At 37.0% G+C, this 12,487-nt stretch overlaps 1 protein-coding gene across 1 annotated transcript in view; it reads right to left on the reverse strand.

Annotated features, from left to right (window-relative positions):
* LOC137071174 (Fc receptor-like protein 5) overlaps positions 1-12,487 on the reverse strand; it is a 250,913-nt gene that overhangs the window by 27,236 nt on the left and 211,190 nt on the right. The window contains exon 14 of the mRNA XM_067438964.1: positions 11,513-11,521. Coding sequence (XP_067295065.1) covers positions 11,513-11,521 — 9 coding nt within the window. The remainder of the gene's footprint in view (positions 1-11,512; positions 11,522-12,487) is intronic.

A 12,487-nucleotide genomic window follows, 5' to 3' on the forward strand; every position in this document is an offset into this window, starting at 1 on the left:
TTTACTCAAGTAAAAGTAAATGTACTTACGGAAATATTTACTCAAGTAAAAGTAAAAGTACTTATGGAAATATTTACTCAAGTAAAAGTAAAAGTACTTACGGAAATATTTACTCAAGTAAAAGTAAAAGTACTTATGGAAATATTTACTCAAGTAAAAGTAAATGTACTTATGGAAATATTTACTCAAGTAAAAGTAAATGTACTTATGGAAATATTTACTCAAGTAAAAGTAAATGTACTTATGGAAATATTTACTCAAGTAAAAGTAAATGTACTTATGGAAATATTTACTCAAGTAAAAGTAAATGTACTTATGGAAATATTTACTCAAGTAAAAGTAAATGTACTTATGGAAATATTTACTCAAGTAAAAGTAAAAGTACTTATGGAAATATTTACTCAAGTAAAAGTAAATGTACTTATGGAAATATTTACTCAAGTAAAAGTAAATGTACTTATGGAAATATTTACTCAAGTAAAAGTAAAAGTACTTATGGAAATATTTACTCAAGTAAAAGTAAATGTACTTACGGAAATATTTACTCAAGTAAAAGTAAAAGTACTTACGGAAATATTTACTCAAGTAGTCTTACTTGAGTAAGAGTAAAAAAGTATTCAATGAAAAAACTACTCAAGTACTCAGTTACTTGTTGTGAAGTAACAACCAATCCGATCAGTTGTTATTACATTTATGTCAGTCACTTTCGTCACTTCTTGGGTTTCTCCAGCATGTGGACTGAGATTGACTTTCATGGTCAAACTGGATATGTTTTAAGTTGTGCGTCGATGAAACCATGTAAGTCCTTTAATAGTGTTCTCTATCGACTTTCCTATTCCTATGAATAATTACAGCATCGTGAGTTCGATCGTCCGCGAAGTGATGACGACTGTGCTTACATCTAGCCTAAGATGGTTGTTTAACACTCTAAATACACTAGAGTTCATTATAATAATGATCACGGAATAATGTGTTTGGTTAGTGTGTAGATCCTATCTGTGATTGTATATCGTTTATAGCTTATTGTTTAATGACGCAGCAAGATGTTTCAGATTATTCCGTTTATGAGCGCTAGTGGCTAGTGGAAAACTTGTACTACCGTAGATAATGTTATGTTTCTAATCGAACATTGGGATAAATGGCAGTTATTATTATTAATGATGGAAATGTTTCATATATTCTCTAATTGTGTTTACTTTTTACTGTTTCAGACCACACAACATACTACATCAGATATCATGTCTGATAATATAATGCCACGCAATGCCCTGTGGTCTGACTGTGCCGTTTATTGTGCTTAATAAAAGACTGGTATTTCTGATTCCTGCCTTCTGTCTTCTGACTGACACACCAGTGCGAGCACAGCTATTTTAAACCAGTGCTGTACAGTCCTTAGTACAATCACTAACATTACTAGTTACTTTCGATCTGATTGATAAGCAGCGAAAACCCTGAATTTCAGACTAGAGCTTTCACAGACCTCCATATGTATATATTCAGGACAATCGAATCAGAATTGTCGAATCTCTCTATGGTCGACTGATAGTCGAATCATCTGTGTGTGAATGGGTTGGGAGGGGCACGACACTGTCAGCAGAAAGGTAAAACTATTTTTATTTTCCTTTACACACTGCACACAGCAACAACTTTTAATAAAGCAGACCAACTGCCTGCCAACTGACAGACGAACTGACAATGGCTTTCTTATTTAGGTTTAAATAGCCTAAAAGGTAATGTGGTGGATAAACATTAATAAACCGTTTTCTCATAACATGTTAAAGCCGCGATCGAAATACAGAACATCACACAAATATATATTTTTTATATTATATATAATATTATATTTTGATAAATAAACCTAAACAAATACCTGCCTAGAGAGGAAAAGAACACTTTGAGTGCGATTACATGCACATTCTGAAGCCGATTGTGCCTAAAGCGGGTGAAGACGTACGCGAAGCTCAGCCCCGCGCCTCAACATCTCACTCGCATTGCCACCTGACGCGCACATTATATTCACGCGAGCTCAATTTTGAATTGACTGACAGATGAGCTGCACGAAAGCGCTCTGTGGTCGCGGACAGGCGCTGAATGCTGCCGCCGGTGTGTGTACACTCAAGCTGTGTCTCATTTCAGAAGACTGCGTCCTCCGGAGGTCACATTTGAAGGGTGCATATGTCATAAGGCTGTCTCATTTAAAAAAAGTGAGTAGGACACTTTAAATGCGACCTTCGAATGCGTCCTTCTTTCACAGGATTTCGGAGTGTGCATCAAGGGGGTAATCTAGTGCTCTGAAAGCGTTCCACCCATAGGGGCGGCCATTGCTAACCAAGCCATCACCTGCTGTTAGCATCCCATTGACTCCCATTCATTTTTGAGTCACTTTGACAGTGAATAACTTTACATCTGAGGCGTTTAAAGACTCAATTTGTCCATTGTTTATTTCTAAAGAAACACGACAATGCATAAAAGGCTCCATTACCTTGTATCTTACATTATCGCCCCGTAGAAGCTATTTTTGTAAAAATAGGCTAACTATTGCGTCATAACCAACGCGACTCTGTCGCACAGTTGAGAAATTACCGTATAGACCTGAGGAGACGCTCGCAGGCAATCTTTTACTGTCTATGAGACAGTCGGGGGGACGTGGAGACATAAAGTCTGATAAAGTCAAGGGAGAAGAATGGGGAGAAGCCCATAGTGAGCCAAAAGCAACGGGAGAAAATATTTAAATAACGTGATTCAGCTTTCACTTTCCACAACTACTAGAAGACCTACAGCTGTCAGACAGGAGGCTCACGTCACATCTACGTCGTCAAGCTCAGTCTGAGCCTGCGCAGTTCGCTCAGCCATCAGGAAGTGAGTGCCCCTATACTGACATCACTTAACGCCGTAGAAGGCAATGGGATCGCTCGGTCCATTTCTTTTACTGTCTATGGTGTGCATGAGGTGTAGCCTTCGCGGCTGGAGATAACCCATAATTCTTTGCGTCACTGTTAACAACCGTCATATTTTTTTTTAATATTATATGAAAAAACTGCACCACTGCCAGATATACATGCGAGTGTAGGTGTGGTGTTTAAAATGTAAGTTCAAGCTTGTTTTTATTTTTAAGTTCTATTACCTCAAACAGATAAACAGATAGTTGTGGTAAACAGGATTACAACGCTTTAGTGCTTATTAAACGTTTAGAACAGTACATTGCTGTCAAGACAAGAAACATTTCATAGTCATTTTCAAGTTATAAATAAGTTTCATTCATATAACTGGCGTGAGAGCGCAACGAGGCTGAATGTGTTGGCATAGCAACGTGATACTTCCTGCCTGTGTGTCCTACGAAGGACGTCTCGTTTAATTCTGATTGAGGACACTCCGTATACTGCATCCTACACAGGACATGTCCTCCGGAGGATGCAGCCTTCGAAATTTAACGAAATGAGACACAGCTTCATTGAACGTGTTCAAATTTTAAAGGCGTGGTGCGAAGCTCCGCGCCCTTAAAGGGGTCGCACACCGATGCTCAGCTCAGCTCAGCGCCGACACGTCTTTAAAATATTGAGCGACCCCATATTGCCAAAATGGTATGATCCTCGTTTTATAACACCCGCGAAGATTCGACCGTGAGATCGGTGGTCGAATCCGGCTCCGTATATCGATGCATCGAATCTTCGACTATTCGGGGTCACCCCTAATATATATGTGTGTGTGTGTGTGTGTGTGTGTGTGTTTAATGGTTAAACAGTGTAAATTAATGGTGTGCTGGGCTAACCAGAGCTCTGTTTAAAACATACTTTGTTCTTATGTTTTTATAAGTATGCATTCTTTAGGTACGAATAACATACAATCCCGTTTTTATCTGTATGTATACACTTCAGACTGTTGTCTGTCTGGATGTGTGTATAAATGCAAGACGTTGAATTAGGCTATCTGTTTCGTTTTTAGCCTGGTCTCATAGGAAAAACGTAGCTGTGGCAACGGTTTTGCAAACCACAAAATATGTACCAATACTTACATATCACGACAGTTTCAAAGTGAAATGTCCACTGGGTGGCGCTAAGCTTAGTTTTTTTTCCGGAACAGATGTGCGTGAATCTGGCATTTGTTACGTTGGGTTTTTAGCGCAGCGCAGCTGACATCCGAGGTTTCACACCTCAGGTTGCATCTCATTAGTGGAATGAATCTGACTGATACGGCACCATTTTGTCATCATGAGTTTTGGTAATGCATATCTTCAGGAAAGTGAAGTTTTGACATTTCAAAGCCTTTTTAAGGTTATTTTGTGCAGCATCATGTATTTGTTTGAGGAGAGTGTCGAATTAGCCTCAGTTGAGTGTATTTTCTATTTCAATCCCATGTGTAGTGCAGCACACAGTCACCAAATGAGTCACTGATTGATGATTTAAAACTCCGGACTATTTCTTGCGTGCGTCCGTTTTTAACGCGCCTTAACTATCGTACAGTCTGACATTTATGACAGTTTTGATCTTACAGTGTGACATGGCTTACAGCACTGATTCCGCTTGTACAGCCTGACAAGGAACAATCGTGAAGGACTATAATAAATCTGACAGTGTGCACCCGGGTTTAGTTTTGTTGCGGCCGCAACAAAGTTAGTTAGTTTTTTTTTTTTTGGGCGCAAAAAAAATAAATTAATAAATTCAAATCTTAACCTGGCTAATGATAAATTACAATGATTTAAAAAAGTGAAAAAAAATCATGACAGAATTATATTTTTGGTTGAACTATCCCTTTAGTTTAAGACATTTACATTAATGCATTTGGCAGACGCTTTTATCCAAAGCGACTTACATTGCATTCAAGGTACACATTTTACATTTTGTCAGTTCTTGCTTTCCCTGGGAATCGAACCCATGACCTTGGTGTTGCTAGCTCCACGCTCTACTGGTTGAGCTACAGGAAAGCTAGGTTTAAGATTTATTTTAATCATAATTATGCAGACCTAGCTTCCAGGTTGTATTGCTGTTAACATTATTTAAATGTAACTTTTTATTGCAGGAGCAGTTCGTTGAAACAACACCAGTCCCAGCAACACACTTCCAACACTGATTAGTGTCACAATTCACCAGTGTGAGTGCCCGTGCTCACCACCAGAGGGCACTCCAATCCGGATTGTCATTCTATCATAAACTACATTACCCATTATCCTTTGCCCGGACTGCACTCACTGTTTAAACATGTGTCTTATTCTGTTTTCCTCACCCTGGTTATCTCTATTATTCACTGTGAAGTCTTGTTTTGTGTACACTGCATTTCTGAGCATTTTCCTCGGTTTCATGTCTCTTGGTTTGTTGGATTTCTTGCCTGTTTCCTGGATTACCCGTTTGCCTGTCTCTCCTGTCTTGTTTGCCTTTTTGGACTGTTTGCTTGTGTATGACCTTTTGCCTGTTTTTGACTATGATTGTGGATTACCCTCTTAACAAATACTGCATTTGGATCTCCTACATTCTGTCTCAGAGCGGTTCTTTACAATTAGAGACTTTTTTTTTCTCTTGTGAAGTTGTTGGTTTTTTTTATCTTTAGCAAATTACAGTGATTTCCCCCTTCCCTTCTACTTCAACTCTCATTGCTAGTTTAGCATTATACACACTTGAAATTTTTTAATAAGACTTTTACATAATGCTCTAAGTTGCACGTGGGCCACATAAGGGCCATTAGATTTTAACAAAACTCAGCCATACTAAAATTCCATAAGGGCCACATACAATTGTATTGTTTGCCTCACGTTTGGTGGAGTTATGGCACTGCTTTGGCTGAGCTGTGGTAAAGAAGAAGTGGGCCAGATCTGGGCTGGCAAACACAAACTAATCTGGGCCACATCTAAGCTGTTTATCTGGGCCAGATCTGGGCCAAAGGAAATTTGCTGACTGGGTCAGCTGAGCTATCGAGCAAGCTTAACAGGTAAGAAAAGACAACATCCAAAATGTATTTGTTTACAAATCATGGACTATGGTTAAACAAAACAATAAAAAAAGCTGTTTTTCTGCCTCTAGAGTTAATTTTTGTTGAAAACACTCAGACAGTGTGTGAAATAGTATTACAATAAGGGAAAAGTGCCCACAGTTACCAAATTACCATTAATAGTGTTCAAATATAAGCAACATTGTTACTCTTACCGCTACGTGTTTTTTTCAGGTTGGAGCTGCAATTCTTGTATGCTGAGATGTCAGTTCGTTTTGGTGCACACAGTATAGCATTATGAAACTATTCTTATTGACATGAGTGAGAACATGAACTAGAGGGAACGGGTGATCTGCCTCCCATAGCACACACACACACATCTCCGTGATCTTCCTCTGCTTTGGCCATCATCTGACTAAACGCGCGCTAATTAAATGCGGGTGATGCGTACACCTCTCGGTAAGCAGCCTCTCCAACGTTTTGCAAGACTTGCGAACAAGTCATATCAACTTGTTTTAAAATATATAATTAATTATTATCATTGACAGTAGCGGAGGAACCCCACCGATTGTAACACAGTAAAAGTACAGTTTTTTCACAAGAAATGTACTTGAGTAAAAGTAAAAGTACCCATTTTTAAATATACTCTAAAAGTACAAGTTACCCAAAAAATGTCCTCGATTAAATGTAATTCGTTACTACCCACCTCTGTCTTCACCTGTGTCTTTGTCTGGATATTATTTTTCTTTGGGCACTCTTTTTGAAGCTATATATATATATAAATAAAATACGGTATAACAGTAAAAACATGGATAGCATGACACAAACTCTCTTGACACGCTGCTATAAATGCTTTCTGTCCGTGTGTTATATGTGTGAAGATTTGAAGAAAATATAAATATAGAAATCACCTTGAGCGTGTCCAGGGCAGATGTTTAAAATCAGCACTAAAAAGCAAAAAGAGACACACACACACACACACACACACACACACACACACACACACACACACACACACACACACACACACACACACACACACACACACACACACACACACACACACACACACACACACACACACACACACACACACATTTAATATTAGTTAAATTTTTTTGATTAAACAGGCTCATGAAATAAAATCCCAGCTAACAATTTTAGGTTATAAGAACGTTTCCCTAACGTTCCCATTAAGTTCTAAAAACGTTTTTGAATGTTCTAGGAACGTTGAAATGTCCAGTTTGTGGAACGTTGTATTAACGTTCTCATTAGGTTCTAAGAACGTTAAATAACGTTCTAATAAGGGTGTGGAGTATGATCAAATAAAATATTCCTGTTTTCTCCTTTAAATTGTTTATTGACATCTTATTCTTTCTTAAAAAAAGCTAAAACCACTTTTATAATTGAATTTTATACTTATATTACATTTATATTTAGTACATAATTAGTTTACTAGATTTTTCTTCTGATTGTAAAAAATTAATTATATACACGAAAATAGCATTTAAGTGTCATTAAGTTATCTCTGGATATACAAATTATGTATCTGAAGTTTGAGAAAAAAGCTGTATGACTAATGACTAATACTTTTGTTAATGTAGTAACGTTTTTAAAACGTTCCACTAACAATGTAAAAATAACGTTTTATAGCTAATGTTTTTAGAACGTTTCTCAATAGCAAATAACATTGGCACAACGTTCTAATAACGTTACTGCGAGAACGTTTTTGATAACGTTGAGAGAACTTTCAGAGAACGTTAGCCAACGTTCTGAGAACGTTCCCTGTTAGCTGGGATGTAGAAGGGGGAAAAAAACGCATCTAAATAAGGCAGTAAATAATAACTGGACATATTGAGGTGTGAAAGAAAAGAAGTGTGAAGAAAACATATTTAAGAATATCTTTGCTGTCATGACAACTGAAACCACAGTGTGAAGAGAAGCTCACGCAAACGGACTGTGGAGATTTTTTCTCACGCCAACAGTGCTATATTCTTTTTTTATTTTTATGAAATGCCAAGGTATCAAAAATACAAGTACATAACACAATTGCAAAGGTTACATACAATTAAATAATAATAAAAGTAAACCGCCATGCATACAGACATAGGCCTATAAAACAGAAAGAAGATTTTAACAGAATAAATTAAAAAGTTGAAACAAATTTGTTGTCTTAAGATCTTTAAGATTCTTAGATGATGAAATAGTTTGGATTTACTCTGTTGGACCTCCTTTACAAAAACAATGAATAAAGGATTTTGGTTAGTAAATTTACTGCGGTGAATGTGAAATTTTGCAAGGAGCAATAATAGGTTAATAATAATAAAGTATTCACTCCTTTGGGCTTTTTGTATATTAAAGAAGCCAAACAGTACATCCTTTAAAAACAAAGAGAAATCCGGAAGCACATTGTAGTTAATACATTCAGAAAATTCACCCCAAAATAGTTGAGTGTGAAGACAATCCCAGAAAATATGAAGAGCAGTTTCATCAGGGGCACCACAGAAAGAACAACTTGTGTCTATATCTGACTTAAACCTTTAAAAAAAAAAAATTAGCTTTTAAAATTTGTGTAATAATTTGAATGAGACCTTGTTAGTAATGATGTATTTCAAAGGTAGAGTCCATACTTTTTTCCAATCAATATGATCAACCGAATTCTTCCAATATGACGCCACATATGAAATTGTTACTAGCTCCTTTTGAAACAGAGATCTAATTCTATAATTACGTGATGAAGGGTGAGACAAAAAGCACAGTTTTCCTACTGGAAAATCAAATGGGTCTAAAGAAATAGGTAGGCCTAAAGTGTGAGATGATTTAACAAACTCTCTTAGAAGCATAACAACTCCTTTAGGGACTGCATCCATTACAATGGAGAATTCCCTGGGAGTTACTGGGAAATTAATTTTACATAAAAATTCTTCATAATTTAAAATATGACCTTCTGAATTGATTAACTGGGAAACAGTCAACATTTTCTCCTGAAACCAGTTAACAAAAAATAATGACTTATTCTTATATCTCGGTTGTTCCAAATAAAGTATCGATGAGGGAAAAAGTTGTGCTTAAAGCCAACAGTGCTATATAAGAAGTGACATCATTGGCCAGTAACGTCACCACATCACAATTAAGACTAAGATGCTCAAACTGCTGAAAGTGAAGATCTACTGAAGACAACAGACAGTAACAGAACACGACAGCATCTGCGATTCAACATTACAAACCATAAACTGAACGACTGAAGAATCACAGTAATGATCAATACACTGATCTCATTCAGCTCAACATCAAGTGTTTTTCACTTTCACACACAGATATCATGAGCTACAGATGATTTAACACTCAGATTATTAACAGCATGAATGAAAAACAGATTCAATATATAATGAAGCAGCCTGATCTCATGAAAATGCGTATAAATAGTACGAGTGTGCAATCTCGTAAAATGTAATGAGTTTTGGCGTATGATACGCACTTTATGGCACGAAACACCCACCCCACCACCCCCATCCTACTCAAGAAGTGGGCATCATATGCATGCGAAAAACTGCGCAGCATATGTAGGCCTCATTTTGGCGTATACATTTCATGAGATTGCCCACTCAAAACTATTGATACACATTCACATGTGATAGCAAGATGAAAAACAAATGATCACTGATTCACTACATCGTTATAAACAATGCAAAAATGATGCATAAATGATCAAATCATACTCACAGAGCATTAGAGGAAGTGAACTGAGCTCCATACTGATGTATTAATGACACGCTGTCAAACACACACTCTGTCTTATAGACTCAACACTTCCTGTACAAACACACAGAGAAGAAGCCGCAGGTCAGGTCAGAGTTAGCATCAAACAACACTTTTCTGCTTATACTTCATGCTTATACTTCCCTGAATTCAGAAACTAACAAGAGTTTAGAACAAAAGCAGTAGCAGAATCCTCTTTAAGAAATGTTGAAAGAGTTCCTCAATAAAGAGCTTTGTCTACATTATAAGAAAAGCCTTAATATATTCATATGTATATTATACCGAAGGTTTGTTAGTAATGGATGCAAAACTACATCAGACTGAATGAGAAGTGATTTATCTCAATAATGGATCTGATCTTTATGCAGATCACTTTAACACAACCCTTACAAATTAGTGTCAGAGTCAAACGAGGTATTGCCAAATGTTGACAGTGTGAATAATTTAAAGCCAGTCTTCATCATTATCTACAGCTGTCAATCAAACTCCTGCAGCACCTCATCATAACTGTGTGTGTATGAAGGCCTTATAGAAGTTTAAAATGTGATAATACCAGAGGTGGTCTTTACTATGATGATCTGTTTTTCATAAATAAAATGTGTATTTGATTCAAACCAGGTTGTGAGTCCAATGACAATAAATATTTTGACTGTCATTATTTTGAGTCTGAATTGGTTAAACCCACAGTGTCAAAGCCGCAGTGTCAAAAATACAACTGACAGACTTTCTTCCACTCTCAGGCCTCTGATAGTCACTGCGGTTGTAGGTTGACACACACAAACACACACACACACACACACACACACACACACACACACACACACACACACACACACACACACACACACACACACACACACACACACACACACACACACACACACACACACACACACACACACACACACACACACACACACACACACACGTCCTGTTCACTATCTTTGTGGGGACTCTCCATTGACGTAATAGTTTTTATACCGTACAAACTGTACATTCTATCCCCCATCCCTGCCCCTAAACCTACGCGTCACAGGAAACATTCTGCATTTTTACTTTCTCTAGAAAACTCATCTTGTATGATTTATAAGCCTTTTGAAAAGTGGAGACCGCTGGCTGGTCCCCACAATGTAGGCGATCTCAGATTATATATTGAAATATAAACAAGGGCACACAAACACGCATGCACACACACACACACACACACACACACACACACACACACACACGCGCATGCACACACACGCATGCACGGACACAGTAATAAGTGATCACAGCATGAGGATCAGGATGGAGTTCATCTTATTATTCAATGGAAACAAACACTTCCCCTTTATTTTGCTTTGTTTTTATATTTCTGTGACAGGATCTACTGTTTAAAATAATCCACATTTTTAACATGGCAGATAATAAAATGTAACCTTAATGTCATTTTTGTTGCAGTTGTTGTGTGATTTGACTGTATTGCTGTTTATTGCTGAATTAGAGTGTGTATGATCAGAGCCGTTGGCTGTTTGGATAAGCTTTGAATATTTGACAGTCAGATATAGTCAGGACTTCTCAAGATTAACAAGATTGATATATATACAGGAACTTTTATTCATACATCAGCAGTGACCGGAAATGAAGAGCAGACACACAGTTGTGACAGATGTGCTTCAATCTGAGCAAATCAACTTCTGAATGAAACACTGCACTGTAAGTCCTTCAGAGATCTTCCTTTCATTAAAGACATTGTCAAAGTGCTAGTTCAGAACCAGGACGACACACTCAATAGATTATCAATGTTAATACACAAAATGACATTAAATACACACACAGCCTTGTTCATTACCGGTGCACACTTTGGATTTGATCTGACATGCTAAAATAAAATGTTAATTTGTTGCTTTTTTAGTATTTAAATAAAGTTCAGTATCTCAATGGGCAGAACCATTGTATGTGGATGGGACAAGACCCAGTGAGTGAGTGGCTCTTAAAAGAAAGAGATGTGGTGTTGTTGCGCTGTAGCACAGCGTTCGTGGCTCGACTTGTCGAGACTGTTTTCCAAGATGGCTTTGGTCTGTAAATGCGTAATGTACTGTCTTTATAAAGTATCTTTTTATTAAACTGTTTAAAAAGTTCTCAATGCTTCGTTTTGCATGTAGGAACCCTCATTATGCTACTGTGTTTATGTGAGGCTATTTTGAGCCTTGTTAGTGGTATTAACTAGCAAATTAATTGTACTTATTATAAATTAATGTTAACATACTTATTAACATTATTAGCTAATCTGTTTTTAGAGATAAAACTCTTTACATTCAATTTTCATGAAAACACATTCCAGAAAACGATATACTCGGTATCTGTTAATTACCCCCAGGGTCATTTCTCACCAGAATTGTCCTTTAAGGATTGGCCGTAAGTGACAGGCTGAATAACCTGTCTTGGTCATCTATACCGGTATATGTTTTAACATGTTGGGTGCCTCTCGCAATAACATGGAGACACATTCCAGTAAACAGACATGTAATTCTACATAAATCATTCAAATCATTATTTAGAAGTTAAAATAGTTATTAATATCCTGATCATAATCACTTATTAAATAAGAAATACACTGAAGGGGCAGTGGGCAGTTATCGTTCTTCAGAAGTGAAATTTCTTTCTTTCAAAATGTTTGAATATATCACTTCACAAATTTGTCTCGTGATGACTAGAATCAAAATTAACTCTAGGTTCGTTTGGCCAGAGGAGAGCTTGTGTTACATCCCATTTAGACGTTTTCTAAACTACACATCATTCAGACAGAAGGCATGTAGTAGATCAT

The sequence above is a fragment of the Pseudorasbora parva genome, chromosome 1 (assembly GCF_024679245.1).
Source record: "Pseudorasbora parva isolate DD20220531a chromosome 1, ASM2467924v1, whole genome shotgun sequence".
In the NCBI taxonomy this organism is placed as follows: Eukaryota; Metazoa; Chordata; class Actinopteri; order Cypriniformes; family Gobionidae; genus Pseudorasbora; species Pseudorasbora parva.